General features: G+C 43.7%; 1 protein-coding gene across 2 annotated transcripts in view; it reads left to right on the top strand.

Moving 5' to 3' along the window:
- Atpaf1 (ATP synthase mitochondrial F1 complex assembly factor 1) overlaps positions 1 to 5003 on the top strand; it is a 37419-nt gene extending 32416 nt beyond the window's left edge. The window contains exons 9-10 of one of the 2 annotated variants that reach the window (XR_001175097.1): positions 1916 to 2291; positions 4941 to 5003. Coding sequence is in view for 1 of the 2 variants with exons in the window: in XM_013016991.1 (XP_012872445.1) it covers positions 1916 to 2110 (195 nt within the window). In the remaining variant the exon portion in view is untranslated. Of the gene's footprint in view, positions 1 to 1915; positions 3004 to 4940 lie in introns of those variants that run through there. The other variant, XM_013016991.1, reaches the window with a different exon arrangement.
- The last annotated feature ends 12526 nt before the right edge of the window (positions 5004 to 17529 follow it).

The following is a 17529-nucleotide window of genomic DNA, read 5'->3' as shown; positions in this document are numbered from 1 at the left end:
CTGAAGAGCTAAAGGACAGCACCCAGGCCCAGAGTTCAGGCCCCACAACCAGACCCAAAAAAAAAAAAAAAAGAGAGAACATTGCTTTTTGGACAATGTCACCCCTTTCAACTCGCACTTTCCCAGTTTTTCCCTCCCATCCTCCCCTCGTTAATGTATTTTATTGAACAGCACAAGAGTTAGTATATTTATCTTCTTGTGTCTTACAAAGAGAGGAGGGTACTGCTTTATACTGAGAATCAAGAGAATAAAAAGTATACTTAATAAGGAGGAAGAAGGGCTGGGAAGGTGGCTCACCTTGCATGCTCCAGGCTCTGGGTTCAATTCCTCAGCACCACATAGGAAAAAAGCTGGAAATGGCGCTGTGGCTCAAGTGGTAGAGTGCTAGCCTTGAGCTGAAGAGCTGAGGGACAGCGCCCAGGTCCAGAGTTCAGGCCCCATGACCAGACCCCCCCGCAAAAAAAAAATAAGGAGGAAGAAGCACTTTCCATAATGCTCCACGAGAGACACACAGATGTACGTCTCACCATGTTTCACTTCTCAACCCACCATGCTAATTGCCTTCAGACTTTCACTAGTAGAAAGAGCCCTTTATCCAAACAAAGTCTTTTTTTTGGGGGGGGGTCCATGCTTGGGGCCTGAACTCTGGGCCTGGGCACTGTCCCTCAGCTCTTCAGCTCAAGTCTAGCGCTCTACCACTTGAGCCACCTTCCCAGCCCCCCAAACAAAATCTTACATAAACCCACACAATATAACAACTAAAACTCAGATGAAAGCGCCCTGAGGTACTCACAGAATATCCAAGCTGCAGAAGTTTGGACAGCACTGTTCTAGAGTGAGCACATCTGGGCTTACCCCTCCCCGTACCATTTTAAGTCTCGAATACTGATTGACATCAGACACCCTACTGCTATACAACCCAGAAATGGGTGGTGTCTATCTCAGATTATTTCAGTGCACTCACTTTAGAGATTTGCTCTTGAGGCAGGCTTGAGTTTAAGAAAGGTAAAATTGATTGCAGTTGAGTTATTGACCTCAGTCAGTCTTAATTATCAGAAACAGTACCAAGTGAAGTGGAGAGTTCCAGTCCCACACTGACACTGACCAGCCCCATGACTTTGGGCCCATGTTTGAACCTTATCTGCTTTGGTTTCCTGACCTATTAAAATGAGAACTAGAAGGCTCCTATTCTAAAGCTCTTTTAGTTTAAAGGAGCCAGGTTAAGGGGAAAAAGCTTTTGATTAAAGATCCAGTCTGAGATTAGTGCCTGATTGTGAGAAATGACTTGAGAGTCCCATGGATAAATAGAGGTGAAGCACAGCCTATAGTATTTATAAACCCATCTTCATCATTCTGTAGCTAAACAGCACACTTTGGGCAGTTTTTAATGGGACTTTTCTAGTATCTTCTGGGGCTTAATTTTGGCTATACGTACACAGTGATGATGGATAAGTTCTGGCCATCCAGAACTGTAAAGTGTAGAAAAAAGCCAGAGTTATTTGCAATAATTCTTTAGTGAAGTTTCATGGGTCAAACCTATGCATTTCCCCCACCCATTTTCTAGCCTATGCATTTCCTTACCTCACCCATTCTACCCTAACCCATCCCACCCATCCCCCTCACAGGGTGCTCTGCTTTGTACATTTCCCTGCACTGGATGTAGCCCTTTCTCTACCTGGGGATTGGCTATAATGGTTGCACTTTAGGGAAAACAGGCAGGGAACAAAAGGAAAGTACTAGACAGTGTAATACGTGCTATGACAGTGGTTTCATAGAGGGACATCTAACCAACACTTGGAAGGTCATAGAGCCAGGGGGACTTTCTAGAAGCAGTGACTCCAGGGTGAATCTCATCCACTATATAGAACTTTGATGTTGTGTAGGGAGGAACTTCATTACTCTTTTTGTCTTACAGAATATTGCTGAGGCACAGTGCATCGCCAACCAAGTTCAGCTCTTCTATGCCACTGATCGGAAAGAGACCTTTGGTTTAGTGGAGACCTTTAACTTCAGGCCAAATGAATTCAAATATATGTCTGTCATTGCTGAATTGGAACAAAGTGGACTTGGAGCAGGGTTGAAATGTGCCCAGAACGAGGATAAGACTTAGAGGTGTGAGCGTTGGCCTTTCACAGAGTTGGCTCAGCTCTGGATAGTTGAGAGCCTACCTGCCTCCTCCAGCTGCAGAGTTCAGCCTCTGTAACAAGCAGTCCATAATGAATTGTCCTGTATGCTTAATACAAGAAGTGGTGATGGAGATGAGCCCTAAGACTTGAAATTCAGGAACAAAGGTACCCGAAAAGTCTGATAATTTCCTCTCAGTATACTTAAGGTTTCCTTTTAAGTGTTTTTGGTCATTTAAGCAAAAACTATCCAGGAGTCTATACAGTGGTTGACTTGATTTACAGTGTGGCTGTGTACTTGCATTCTAACTGTTTTGACCTCATAACTTCCAGTTCTGCATTTTTATGAATCTAAGACAGGGTAATAAGCTTGAAGATCATAGTATGATGTGAACGATACATATTCTTCCCATGCACCAGTGAGTTTGCCAAAAGTGTAATCCAGATATCCTGTTTAGACTCTAAAACCAACCAGAGATTCCCATCAGGATAAAAACTTTATTTTGATGCCTGCTCCCCACCCCCATAGTTAACATTTACTGTAGCTGGTTTGAGGTGTCAATAAATTTCAGGTAGAATTAGATAAACAGTGCCTGAATATTGTTAAACCATAGATTGCACTTGCTTCTCTACCTCTGCCTGTTGGAAGAAGATCTATCAGTGTAGTGTAAATAAAACATCTTTGCAAGAAGATCATTCCAGATTTGCATGTTTTTTAATTTTTTAACTTTAAATTTTATTGTGAAGATGATGTACAAAAGTGTTACAGTAACACAATTCAGGTAATGAGTACATTTCCTTTTGAACAGTGTTACCCCCCTCCCTTATTCTCCCCCAGTTTTGTGCTCCTGACTTTCCTCCCTCCTGCATGATTTTTTTTTTTAAATACAACTCTAAGCATTATATGAAAAAGTGAGTAGAGGCAAATGTTCCCAGATTGAGGGGTGAGAAAAATGCAGCAAGAAAATAAAGTCTGGCTTTCAGTCTTTGTTACACAAAATAGTAAACTCTAAGCTGTGTGCTGTCCATAGCATTGGTGCTGTGGGCTGATTTCTTTTCAAAACTCATCTTGGAACTCATTAGTTTCTTAGAATGCCAGAAGTAAGAGCATTGTTCTCTAACATTGGAAACTCATGTGTGGTTTGTAGCTCAGTGATAGAAGGGGGGTAATGCTTAACACCCCAATCTTCTGAACTCCAGGACTCAGATGTCCCTAGCATTATTGGCTCCCTGTACCAGTACTATGCATTTTGTTTGATCTAAAATGCTGCATTGTCTGCTGCTCCTGCTTAATAATCTGAATGGAAGCCATCAAAGTGGTGAATAGGAATTGAAGCAATATTGCTGTGTGTCTCTCTATGTCCTGTGACTGTCTGTATGTCTGTGTGTTTTCTTCATATGGAAGATTTTTGTAGGTTGGGCTTGTCTTCCAAGCCTTTTACATAGAATTGGCCCTTCCATTATTTTCTGAGCTATGTCTATTTGGCTGTTCTTCTGAGACAGTAGTATATAGAATGATAATGCTTAGTTAATTTCCAGTTTCTCTAAAGATTGAGAACTGTTTTCTAGTGTAGAATCTGGACCTGTCTCTGGTCCTGACTGTTCATCTTCTGAAAGACTTGACTCTTACCAGCCTTGCCATTTTCCTTAAATACTCCAACCTTCTGGATGTTTTGCATGCCAAGAATCTTTGACATTAGATGGGTTTGCTTTTATGTGTCTTCAGTTATATTTTCTTTTTCCTCTAGATATACCCAGGTCTTGGCCATTGTATTATTTATAACACCTCTACCAGAGGGCAAGATGACAAAAAAAATTACAAATGTCCATTCCTTTTATGAGTTCTTCCTGCTTTATCCTCTGTTAGAACTTGCCAACGAAGGACGTATCCTTATAATCGATAATTATGTTGAACTTGACTATAGTTTATATTTATTTATCTAGGATAGTATAAAGAAATCTGTAACTTCTAATCCGTAAATCTTCCCCTGGTAGCAGGGGAAGATTGTGATATAGGGAGTTGGAAGAGTATAGAAGTGAATTTGAGCTCAAATATCAGTGTTACTATTCCTTAGCTGCTAGTGTTAAATTGCTTAAACTGTCTAACTTTTGCTTTTTCATATGTAAATGGGGATTATAATATCTACCTCATAGGATTACTATGAAAATTAAGTTAACATACATAGACTACAGTAGAATTTAATAAATGTCAATCTGCTTCCTCATCTCTACTTCCCCTTCCCCTCATTAAATACCAACATAGACTAGTATTTCAGATGTAAAGGCCTTCTTCCAGTGTAAAAAATATATATCATATCTACTTTAAGATGCATTGGGATCAACCAGACTGCTTTAAAATTCAGATTCCTAGGTCCCAGACATGTTGGATCAGTATATGCGAAAACACTTGGACTCTACATTTTAAAATGTATTCCAGATAATTCTGATGGAGATAATGAGCTGACCTTTGATAACCATACATATAGATAGATAGATAGATAGATAGATAGATAGGGCTTGAGCTCTGGGCCTGGGCACTGTCCTTCAGCTTTTCAGCTCAAGGTAAGCACTCTACCACTTTGAACTGTGATCCTCAGATCTCAGCCTCCTGAGCAGCTAGGAATACAGGCATGTGCCACTGGTGCCTAGCTTCATATCTTATTTATTCCTGCAGAAATACCCATTAGCTAGGTCTTATCTTTCCTGTACACATTGGCCATAGATTTTAGGTTCTTGTGCTCTTTGTCTTCCACAATGGTTCCCATTGTATACTGTAATTCTACTATGTTAATTTTTGTGTCTTTTTCCCCTCATTAGATTGTGAGTTCCTTGAGGGCCAGGATTTATCTCTATACTCAGCTTCAAGGACATGGCCTGAAGATACTCAAGTATTTGTTGAATAATAAATTATATGGATTTTAGCCAAAACATAATCTTACTGGTTTTGTGTGTGCTTCTATTTAAATATTTGGATTTAAGAGAATCAAACAGGTGTTGGTGTCTCAAGCCTGTAATCTTAGCTACTCATGAAGCTCCAATCTGACATTCACAGTTCAAAGCCAGCTTGAGCAGGGAGAAAAAAAAAATCAGTCTACAGACAGGTAGGTAAATGGATGGATGGATGGAATTTGTTTATTTTTTGCATTGCTATCAATTATAAATTATACCCAGATCCTCATGCACTCTAGGCAAGCACTTCACCACTTATCTCTATTCCTCAGCCCCAGAATCATTTAAGACATACAGATTGAGAATTTGCTGAGTAAAAATATTTGCAAACCAAAATACCAAATTACACACAAAATCTCTATCTCAACTGATCCTCTGGTATTACCTTGTGGATTGTGGATGTTTACACAGAACCCTTATTCTGTAGCACTGTGTTCAGTGCTGCACATGGGAGGATGAGTAGGGTAGGATCATTGCTCTCAATCTGTGTCAGCTACCTGCTCTCTCCTCCCTTTGAATCTGTGCCATACATGTAGCACCTGATTACAAGTTGCCTTGCTTTGTTCTCAGGTTGTTCATAGCCACATGCTGTGGTTTTTGCATTCTCCATAAGCCATTCTCTATGACTGGTTCAGACTTAGAGAAGAGGTATTACTGTACCACTTAATTTATCATTGTTTAGCAGTTGATCATACATATATATATTTTTTTTTTTTGGTCGGTCATTGGATTTGAACTCAGCCTGAACGCTGTCCCTTTGCTCTTCAGCTCATGGCTAATGCTCTACCACTTGAGCCACTGCACCACTTCCAGTTTTCTGAGTGGTTTATTGGAGATAAGAGTCTCACAGACTTTTCCTGCCCGGGCTGGCTTTGAACCAGGATCCTCAGATCTCATCCTCCTGAGTAGCTAGGATTACAGGCATGAGCTACTGGCACTCGGCTAGTTAATCATATTTTAAAGTATCTGTTACATACCAAGAAGTTATGACGAACTGGCAAATACAACTATAAGCAAAACAAATAAAGCCTGTGTTCTGTAGTTTTTATTCTCATGAAGAAGACAAAGATTTCAAATACAGTCAATGCTGCAAAAATAAAGTAATGTGATCGCCTGAGGAGTAGAGACAATAAAGTAACAGTTAATAAAATGATCTCTGCAGGGGTAACAACTAATAAATAAATGTGGCTGAGTGTGCCAGGTACAGGGAGCAGCAGGCGCAAGGCCTTGGGACAGTGCTAAGCATGCTTGTTTCTGAGCACAGACTTAAAGGCTTAATCATTGCCCTTGAGGATCTAGCAGTTTAGGCAAGACACTGACACAAATTATAATAACACAAGGCAAACTGACCCCTGCCATCTCAGAGGAGAGGCAAGGAAGGGTATGGCATCCTGGGCACTGTGGAGCATGCAAAGCTCCAGTGGCTTATGGACTAATATAAAATAACATGTAGTTTTTGGGTTTGTTTGATTTATTTGTCCATTGTGGAGCTTGAACCCTGGGCCTGGTCGCTGTCCCTCAGCTCTTCAGCTCAAGGTTCCTGTTTTACCACTTGAGCCACAGCACCACTTCTGAGTTTCTGGTGGTTAAGAGTCTTACAGACTTTCCTGCCCATACTGGCTTGGAACCACGATCCTCAGATCTCAGCCTCCTGAGTAGCTAGGATTACAGGTATAAGCCGCCAGCACCTGGCTTAGTTTTTTGTTTTTGGTCAGTCATGGGACTTGAATGTGGGACCTGGGCGCTGTCCCCAAGCTCTTTTTGCTCAAGGTTAGCCACAGTTCCACTTCCATTTTTCTGGTGATTAATTGGAGATAAGAGTCTCAAGAACTTTCCTGCCCAGACTGGCTTTGAACTGCTATCCTCAGAGCTCAGCCTCTGAGTAGGATTACAGGGGTGAGCCACCAGTCCTCTGCATAACATAGATTATTAAAGTTTCAAAAGGTATATGTTTTGCTCAAGAAACAGGCCACCCAGTGGGTCTAGAGCTGCCCGCACATTGTGTACATATTAGTGCTAACCACTAACATTTTTTCTGAGGGCTTACCAGGTGTAAGGCATTGTACTAAGCCCTTTTCAAGGGCTGTCTTAACCCTATCAACAACCAACTCTGTGAGGTTATCAGGAACCCACTGGTGGGTGACATGTTCTGCATCTATCCTTTTATCCTCCTGCCCCCCTCCTCCAGTTCAAAAGAGGGCAACCTCGCAGTTATATCCTACCCTAGCTCTGCAGCAAACTGCAGTCTTAAGAATATATGGGTGGCAATGGAACCCGAGAAACATGTCTGCCAGTTTTCCTGCTGTTAGTGAAAGAACAAAATGCAAGCATTATGTGTTTCTTATTCCTTCAGACTATTTTGGAAGACGTTTTATTCTAAATAGGGAAGACTTTTGGTGCTCTGCTTTGGGGCTCATGGAGCCCTTTGGTCATCCAGTGCTGCTTTTATCTCTGTCTGCTATACAAGAAACTCGGGGCACCGAAGGGAGAAAGATGGCTTGAAGGTGGTTGCCTGCATCAGGAGCCAAGCCCGGAATAGAAGCAACTCCAGGCTTAATGGTATCACATTTGTAATGTCCACTGAGCAGGGTCATTTCTCACATCCATCCAGCTACTTCTGCGCTCTTTGGGCCTAAGGAGCTAGAAATCTGCAAGAAAAATTGTTTCATAGAACAAGAATCCTCCCAGTCTCCTAAAACATTCAGGATAAAGACCCCTTGTATCAGCTCACAGTAGCTTCAGGACCTCAGTACTTGATGACTTCTCCATGCTCATCTCTTCCTGGGTCCCTTCTCACTCCTTAGCTCCAACCATTCAACTGACTGGCAGCTCTCTGATCACAGGTTCTTTTGTTCTGAAAAAAAAATTTTTAACTGCTTTTGCTTGCTTCAAATGCCCATATTCCTTTAAAGGGCTATGCTTTTATTTATTTTTCCCCCAGTCCTGGGGCTTGAACTCTGGGCCTGAGCTTCTTTTACTCAAGGCTAGCACTCTACCACTTGAGCCACAGTGCCACTTCCAGTTTTTCTGGTGGTTTATTGGAGATAAGAGTGTCATGGGGGGCTGGGAAGGTGGCTCAGTGGTAGAGTGCTTGCCTTGCATGCCTGAGGCCCTGGGTTCGATTCCTCAGCACCACATAAGCCAAAAGAAAAAAGCCGGAAGTGGCTCTGTGGCTCAAGTGGTAGAGCGCTAGCCTTGAGCTGAAGAGCTGAGGGACAGCGCCCAGGCCCAGAGTTCAGGCCCCACGACTGGACCCCAAAAAAAAAAAGTGTCATGAGCCGGGTGCTGGTGGCTCACATCTGTAATCCTAGCTACTCAGGAGGCTGAGATCTGAGGATCACGGTTCAAAGCTAGCCCAGGCAGGAAAGTCCGTGAAACTCTTATCTCCAATAAACCACTAGAAAACTGGAAGTGGGGTTGTGGCTCAAGTGGTAGAGCACTCGCCTTGAGCTAAACAGTGCAGGGGCAGCGTTCAAGCCCAGAGTTCAAGCCCCACGACCGACAAAAAACAAACAAAAAAAGAGAGTCATCAACTTTCCTTCTGAGGCTGTCTTTGAACCATGATCCTCAGATCTCAACCTCCTGAGTAGCTAGGATTACAGGTGTGAGTCACCAGTGCCCGGCTCACTTGTTTTTCAAATTCCATGGAAGCCTCTCCTCCAGAAGCCATCCCCTACACCTGCACCCTTGCACTATCCCTGCCTGGGTCACATGCTGCTCTTTCTTTCCTGTTCTCCCAGTGTTTTGTGCTCAAGCTTTGCAAGTTTGTCTTTCCCACTAAACTGGCTAGCCCTTGGAAGTGGACATCATATCTTACTAGACATTATATTCCTAGTGTTCAGCATGACATCTTGAACATAGAGACCATGTGGCACCTAAATTCCTTTTGTATGACCACTATACTCAAGCTAGTTGGGTCTTCAAGCATCTCTTGCACAATAAGCTAGTCCTGGAAAACACATTACTATTATATCCTCATCCCAAGCAGTGGTCATTTTTCTTGCTCTTACTGTGGAGATTACATATGGAAAATAGGCAAGGGGTTGTCATAAGAGGCAGCTAATACCAGAGTTAGTAAACAGAAAAGACCTGGGATTACAGGCATTAGCCATCACACCTCAGGCCATCACCTCTTGACTTGAATCTTCCCTGTGGCTCTGAATCTACATTCCTGCCAACAGGTGTAATACTCCCCCTTTCCTTGGTCTTATTCTACATTTGCTATAGCAGTTACCATAGGTGTGTCCTTCAAGCTCTCATTTCTTCATCCCATTTAGACTGTTTCTGGTCGGGTGGGAATACCAGACACATTTTAAATTTTCTCACTGATTTTTCAGGGGAAGAGAAAGAGCAAGAGATACATGCTGAAATTCATTTGGGGTATGAGTCCTAGCAGACTCTGATATGTTTGTTTTCCATTACCTAAGTTTCATTGCAACAATACCATAAAGGTAATATTATTGCCATTGTATGAATGAGGATATGGGAAAACTACTTTGTAAATGTTTTGTCAGGTCTAAATTAAAACCCAGCTGTACCTCTGATTAGCTGTCTCACTTTGGTCAAGTTTATCATTGTGAGCCTTTGTGTTCTTATCTACAAACAAAATAATAGTCCTATCTTCAAAGTTAAGAAAGGATAAAACAGTATAGTGTGCATAGAGTGCACTCTGCTCCACACATAATAAATGTGTGAGATAGTAGCTGTTAGAGGAAGTACCAGAGCTCAAGGGAAATAGCTCTATAGAGGAGGTGGTATGGTACCTTCTGCTTCTGGAACATAAATCTAGAATATAGACCTTTGACTTCTAGAATATATGTTTCTAGTATGCTATTTCTTCCTATACTGTATTACTAATTTCATAAATCCTTTCCCAGGAATTTGGAGGGACTGAAAGAGTAGGCATCATACCAAACTAGGGGCAGGTGTTGGGAATTTGGGAGGCTGAAGGCTGGATTTAGAAGCTGGAGGAATCGAACACAGAAGGAAAGGCATTGTTAACAGGATCAACACTATTTACCAACCACTAACCACCAGCTGGTAGGCCCAATGCCCACTCTTCATAGAAAGCAACATGGAGCTAAGGGAGTAAGAAGTGGGCAGATAGGCAGCCCAAGATTCTGTGTGTTGAACCAGAGTCAAGAGCCAGGTAATATCTGGAGTTTTAGCCCAAGGTATAAGCCTGTATCATTTGTGGATGCCTCATCAGAGACAGTTACTTCTGTTTACAAACCTCTATCAATTCCTTGTTGATTCATTAGACATAACTGTTTATAGTTTAAACAAATCAAATCCATCTAGTTTTGCCATTTTCCTACTGGTTGGACATCAGAAATACCTGAAAAACTGATTAAAGCTATATAAAGCATTCTCTCTTCCTCTCTCCCTCTTTTCCTCTCTCCCAATTCTCCAGCTAATCCTAAAGCTTATTTTTTTAGAAGAAACTAATTTTGGGGTTTTTTTTGTTTGTTTTGTCAGTCGTGGGGCCTGAACTCTTGGCCTGGGCACTGTCCCTCAGCTCTTGGTCTCAAGTCTAGTGTCCTACCACAGCTCCACTTCTGGCTTTTTCTGCTTATGTGGTGCTGAGGAATTAAACCCAGGGCCTCATGCACTTGAGGCAAGCACTCAACCACTGAGCAACTTCCCAGCCCTAGGAGAAACTCTTAACAATAAAATGGTGACTATAGTTGTATTTTATAGCTGACAAAGAAAGGCTCCAAACTATGTGAAGTAACATTCCCCATGGTCATACAGGCATATAACCTATCTTTTTTTGAGGGGGGGTCCGGTTGTGGGGCCTGAACTCTGGGCCTGGGCACTGTCCCTCAGCTCTTCAGCTCAAGGTTAGCGCTCTACCACTTGAGCCACAGAACCACTTCCGGCTTTTTTCATTTTTGCTTATGTGGTGCTGAGGAATCGAACCCAGGGCCTCAGGCATGCAAGACAAGCGCTCTACCACTGAGCCATCTTCCCAGCCCCTAACCTATCTTTTTATTCCAAATTTTCTACGTACTTTGGTCCCAAACCATCCAACTGCAACAAGTCTGAAAGAAGCAAGGATTTGACAATTCTCTGCTTCTACTAAAGGTTTTAGGGATGAAACTGACTGTTCCTAGTATGTCTTGGGTGAGAACCTCAACTGGGCATAAGAGGAAAGCAGAGGCCTTTCCAACCTCATTAGGGTACAAATACTTTTCTGGTTTGATTTTGAGAGCCAAGACTTTCCCATGTGCATAAGATCTGGAGCCAAACGCTGGATTAGCTGCTGCCGTGGATTATCTGAGGTTGACCCTTGCAGCTGCATGGAGAATTGTAGCTTGCCTGTGCAGACTGCAGTTCTCCATCCATCGTGCATGTGTTTATTCTTGCCTGTGGTGAGCAAGCAGAGCCTGGTGATATATGGAGAGCCAGACAGGCAATGGAAGGAATAGTGGAGGGATTGATGGAAACTCAACTAAGAGCTCATTGGGAGACTCACACCCCATTGGAGCTGGGATTGATTAGCTGAAACTTTATCACCCTATCCAGTTGGTCTCAGAGCCAGTAGCTTGCACTAGTATCCTTGGGGGTGTCCCTCAGAGAAGGAATTGCTCTCAAGGTAAGGGAAGTTCTGGGTCTTTCAGTGGTGATCCATCTTCAGCTTCATCCTCCTCCTTTAAAAAAACATGTGTGTGCCAAGATGCTGGTGGCTCACACCTGTAATCCTAGCTACTCAGGAGGCTGAGATCTGAGGATTGCAGTTCTAAGCCAGTCTGGGCAGGAAAGTTTGTGAGACTCTTATCTCCAATTAACCACCAGAAAAACAGGAGTGGTGCTGTGACTCAAGTGGTAGACCCAGCACTCACCTTGAACTTAAGAGTTCAGGGACAACCCCCAGGCCCAAAGTTCAAGCCCCACAGCCGACAAGAAAAAAAGTGTGTGTGTGTGTATGTGTGTGTGTGTTAGTACTGGGGCTTGAACTCAGGGACTGGGTACTATTTTTTAGCTTTTTTTGCTCAAGGCTAGCACTCTACCACTTGAGCCACAACTCTACTTCTAGCTTTTTGGTGGTTAAATGTAGATAAGAGTCTCATGAACTTTCCTGCCCAGTCTGGCTTTGAACCAGGATCCTCAGATCTCAGCGTCCTGTGTCACTACGATTACAAGAGTGAGCCACCCGCGCTTGTCTGATCCTTCTCCCAAGAAGCAAGCACTCCTCCACTACAGGAAGCAAGTGACCTTCACATAGTCATCCCTTTCCTAAATCCTCATCTCTAGTCTGTACTTGGCTTTGTTACTATCTCTTATCTCCATTCTACTCCCGCTCACACTAACTTCCCCTAGACTGCTATCTCTGGAATGTGCAGGATAAGAGGCTGGCAGATTTTATCAAATGACTGAGGAATCTAGGTGGTGGTGTGGTTAAAAAGAATGGTTGACGTACTTGATGCTGCTAATTAACTTGGATTCAGGCAAAATGTACAGATTGATATCTTTTTCTGGAGAACATTTTTAGAAAAGTATCTAGCTCCATTTCTAATGGATTCTTTCTCTAACTCACTGCAGTATCATATAAGATAGCTCTTAAACTATTTGCTAAGCACTCAAATGGGTATGGGGTAGAAAGCCCTATGACTAGAGTTAAGAGACCTGGGTTTAAGTCCCCAGTTCTTCCATTTCAGGATGTGCTTTTTGGCTAAGACATTACATCTTTTGGAGTCAAGATTTACTCCCTGGGGCTGGGAAGGTGGCTCAGTGGTAGAGCGCTTGCCTTGCATGCCTGAGGCCCTGGGTTCAATTCCTCAGCACCACATAAGCAAAAAGAAAAAAGCCGGAAGTGGCGCTGTGGCTCAAGTGGTAGAGTTCTAGCCTTGAGCTGAAAAGCTCAAGGTCAGCGCCCAGGCCCAGAGTTCAGGCCCCACGACCGGACCCCCCCCCCAAAAAAAAAAGATTTACTCCCCAGATTTCCAGTCAAATGTGACCAGAAAAGTAACAGCATAAGCCAGAAAGATCCTTACAACTGTCACTTGTTGCCACAGGGTTGCCAGGGAGGCGCAAAATTAAAAAGTCCTATTTTTAAGGACTTCCAGTCCAGAGGGGAAGACAAAGTCTTCCTGAACTTAACCAAGGAACACATCTGCAAAGTACTAAGAACTTCTTGTGCCATGGGCCTTCCTTAGGAGGCTGGTACTAGGCAGCTGGGATTGGTCAGGAAGACTGGCAGAGAAGAGCACATCCTTGGTCCACTCAGCTTTAGGGAAAGAGGAGTTTCCACAGCTGCTTCTTGGAAAAGCCTTTGATGCAGCCTGAAGACAAGCTAGATAACAATTGTGGGAAGTCACAGGCTGTGCTTGTGTGGAATCCAGACTCTTCGGGTCACAGAGACTCTCCACCAAGAACTGGACCCCACCCACTGCCTAAACTGCTTACTGCCCTGCCTGTCAGCCACAGCCAGCACAATTTTCCCATGCCCCAGAAGTGAAAGCAGAGCAAAAAAGCAGAGTCAAGTTTGGAGTTTGGTCCTAAAATGCCCAGTCCTTGCTCCTTATGATTTTCATTCTCAGCCCTTCCTTGCAGGGAGGGGTGAGGAACCCTTTTTCTACCAAAGGTCCTTTGGAAATGTATAATATCATTACAGGCCACACAAAATTACCAATACAGGCTGACATGAGAAATGTGAAAAGTACCAAATGATTTTGCCTTCTGGGGCACACTTAGGACATTACCCACCTCCAAAGGGACGACAACTTTAAAGCTGTAGAAATATAGACCTGCCAAGGATTGCTGATATGAATATACATCTCAATTGCAGGTGTACAGAAGTTTTATTGAATGGTTTTTGTTATGATTTAGCACAGGGCTCATCCCTATCTCCCTGTGCCTCCATTTTCCCTTGTACTCCAAGGAGGTTGGACTAAGTGATATCTAAGCTTTCCCCTCCCTAACCTGTTGCTCTCTAATGCTTTTCTACTGCCTCTGTTTTCTGAGCTGGGAAATGGAACCTGTGGACCAATGGAAGACTGAAGCTTTTGTCATCCCCTACAAAGCTAGGACAAGGTCTGCTCCTGGCCTAAATATAGTGACCGACACTTAATAGATCCTCAATAATTTTTTATCAAATGAGTGAATAAATGAATGAATGAGCAAATGGAAAATAGATACATGGTTTGTACTTCCCCAAACTAAGATGTTACAACTGTACTAGTTTCCTAGTCTTAATACTGAAAGATAACTACCCAGCTTTCTGAGGTTTGAGGATGGCCAACATGCCTAGTGCTGTTAATGGATTTAACACGTATCCAGGACAAATGCCTGCATTATTGACTTTGCCAGAGCTCATGCCTGTGATCCTAGCTACTTAGGAGATCTGAGGATTGTGGTTCTAAGCCAGTCTAGGCAGGAAAGTCCATGAGACTCTTATCTCCAATTAACTGCTAAAAAAGCTGAAAGTGGAGATGTGGATTTGTTCTCCGTCCTCTATCCCCATGGGCAACTCTGAGGTAGTTGATACACTTGGAGGAAAGAAGCTACAGAAGAGGAAGAAAGTGCCATGGAGGTGAGATCTGGAGCAGTCGAAGGCTTCCAGGAAGAGAAGGGCTTTGAGCCAGGCAGGTGGTTCTAGAAGTTGAAATTGCTTATCAGAGGAGAGAATAAGATTGGACAGAACTTTCTATGCCAGTCTTCATGGTGGGGTCCTTGGAAGTTGCACTCAGAACTCTATTGAAACTCCCTTCCCAACTACCATCTCTACTCTTTGGGTGCTTCTGAGCTGGGAACTAACTCAAGTTGTTTAGTAAGATGTGTTGAGAGTCAGGATTTTACAGTCTCTTCCCCAAGATGGAAGACTCTGAACCTAGTTAAGTGGGGACAATGTCTCCAAATCAAAGGGGAGGCAGGAAGATTTAGGAGCCAAGAACAGGGGAGTCTGAGATTCTCAGAGGCAAAGGGTCCCTCCTACACTCAGGGAGACTAAAGCCCCTGAGTTCCTTGTCACAGCTTCCATTGATTCAGATTCCTGATTCAGGTTCCTGATTCAGGTTCCTTCCACTGCCCACCATGACCCCAGAATAAGCTTAATCCCTCTTCTAATTAAACACTTGATTAGGTACTTGAAGGCAACACCCCTGAAACAGACCAGCCATTGCCTTTTGCTGCCTACAGGGACTGTTATATTTGATCATCACAGTTCTTCAATGCAGCAGATGTTTTTTAGAAAAATGGAAATTGGCTCAGAAAGAATGACTATTTTTGCCCCAAGGTCATACTAAATCTTAACTTACACCCTTGTCAACCTTGTCTTCTTCTGTCATATTCCCTTGAACTTTGTCTTTTTCAGGCTAAAGGAAGTCTCACCTCAATTCCTCTTGTTACCACACTTTGCTTCAATAGGCCAGGCTGAGAGGTCCTGCCTCCTGAGTAGGGAAAGGCAGAACCTGAAATAGTAACATTCTTGGGTGAATCAGGAGACTCTAAAAGGCTATAATAGCTTCCAGAAGCTTGGTAAAATATACTGGGGGGTGCAGTAGATCATTCTAGGTGCAGTATGGGGATGGGGACCTCTCTTGATACGGGAAGAGATGGAGAGACCCAAGAGAGGCCACTGTGTACTAGGGAGTCCCTTGATAATAGCTCAGAGGGGAAAGGAGCCGGAAGCTAGTTCTGATAAGGCACTTAGAGTGGCACTTGGCATGACTATCAAATGCTTCCATGATGCAAGTGAGGAAATCGCAGTTCAGAGGGAGGCTTGGACTTTCCCACAGAGCAGTGGCAGAGCCAGGGCAGCAGGTTTCCTGGTCCTGGACACACCAATGCTGCCAGGAGCTCCCATGGAGGAAGCCTGAACCCAGCAGTACCATGAAAGAAGGCACATGTTTGTCTAGGTCCTCGTGAGCTCCCATCAAACTGCAGAGAGGAAACTTCTTTGAACCCTCTGAAGCCACTTACACATGGAGTAGCAGAGTAGACACAGTGGACACAGTGGCAGAGATCAGGGCCTGTCTTGTGCAGTGCTGTAGAGTAATAGTGTGCCATCACACAAGGCAGAACTAGCCTAAGTTCACACAGAAAAGACATGATGAAGTTAGGACCTGGGACCTTGTTCTCAGCTCCAATAGGGCCTCCTAGCTCAGACAGAGAGAAGCAGATTTAGGTGCTTGAGGGAACTAGGCTATTTCTGGCTTTCCCAACCCTTCCCTGCCACATAAGCATCCAGGACTCTGCAGGTGAACTAGGAACTGCTGAAATTCCTTCAGAATGGATCACCTGTATTGATTTTCCCATTGTGAGATTCTGTGCTTTTCACTCTTTACCAAACTATTCTAGAGAACCCAGCTCAGAGGCACAGAAAATGACCATGTACAAAGCCACAGAGGAAGTCACATTAAATTCCAAAGCATCTCACTGACTGTGATCTCCAACCACAACACAATATAAGAAGTCAACAAGACATGCAGAAAACGTCCCATAGGTTGAGAAACTAAAAACAGACTTTGAAGTCATCCAAGAGTGACAGAGGAAATCACAATGACATTTGTGAAATATTTAGAACTGAATGATAAGGAAAGCACAAGCTGTTTTCTAAGTCATTTCCTCTCTTGTTCCTTTCGATGACACTGTACCCTCCACCCAGCTCTACACACAGGAGGCTGACCTCTGTGGACTCTCAGCTTCTGGTGGGATTCAGCTAGTGTAGAAACCTGGCCAGAGATGAAGAAGGGTGTGTGGAAGTGAAGCCTTTATTTGCCCTTCTCATCTTTCCCCAGATGATTTCTGCATGCTCCATGTGCTATGTGCTTTCCCCATTAGGCCTAGTGCCTGTCAGAGTCCCCTCCTCATAACTCTCAGCCCTGGCACTTCCTTCCAGCCTATGGTTGACAGCAACCCACTGTCCATACCAGTCCCTTAGCAATACACTACAATATTTCTCTCCACCTTGACTATATCTATAAAGAGTGCCTTGTGCTGGGTGCTGCTGGTGGCTCATGCCTGTAATCCTAGCTACTCAGGAGGCTGAAATCTGAGGATTGAGGTTCAAAGCCAGCCCTGGCAGGAAATTCCATGAGACTCTTATCTCCAATAAAGCACTAGAAAACCGGACAAGGCACTGTGGCTCAAGTGGTAGAGTGCTCGCCTTGGGCTGAATTGCTGAGGGAGAGCACCTAGGCCTAGAGTTCAAGCCCCATGACCAACAAAAAAAAGGGGGGGGGCGGGGAGGAGGGGGAGCCAGCCACTGGTAGCTCATGCCTGTAATCCTAGCTATTCCGGAGGGTGAGATCTGAGGCTTGGGGTTCAAAGCCAGCTTGGGCAGGAAAGGCCGTGAAACCCTTATCTCCAATAAACCACCAGAAAACCAGAAGTGTCACTGTGACTCAAATGGTAGAGCTGAGGGACAGCGCACAGACCCAGAGTTCAAGCCCCATGACTGCCAAAAAAGAAAAAAGGAAGACCTTTATTAAACTTCTCAAATACTTAGGGTTTC

The sequence above is a fragment of the Dipodomys ordii genome, unplaced genomic scaffold (genome assembly GCF_000151885.1).
Source record: "Dipodomys ordii isolate 6190 unplaced genomic scaffold, Dord_2.0 Scaffold33, whole genome shotgun sequence".
NCBI classification, from domain to species: domain Eukaryota; kingdom Metazoa; phylum Chordata; class Mammalia; order Rodentia; family Heteromyidae; genus Dipodomys; species Dipodomys ordii.
Note: the sequence above shows the minus strand (reverse complement) of the source record. Positions and strands in the feature narration are given on the sequence as shown.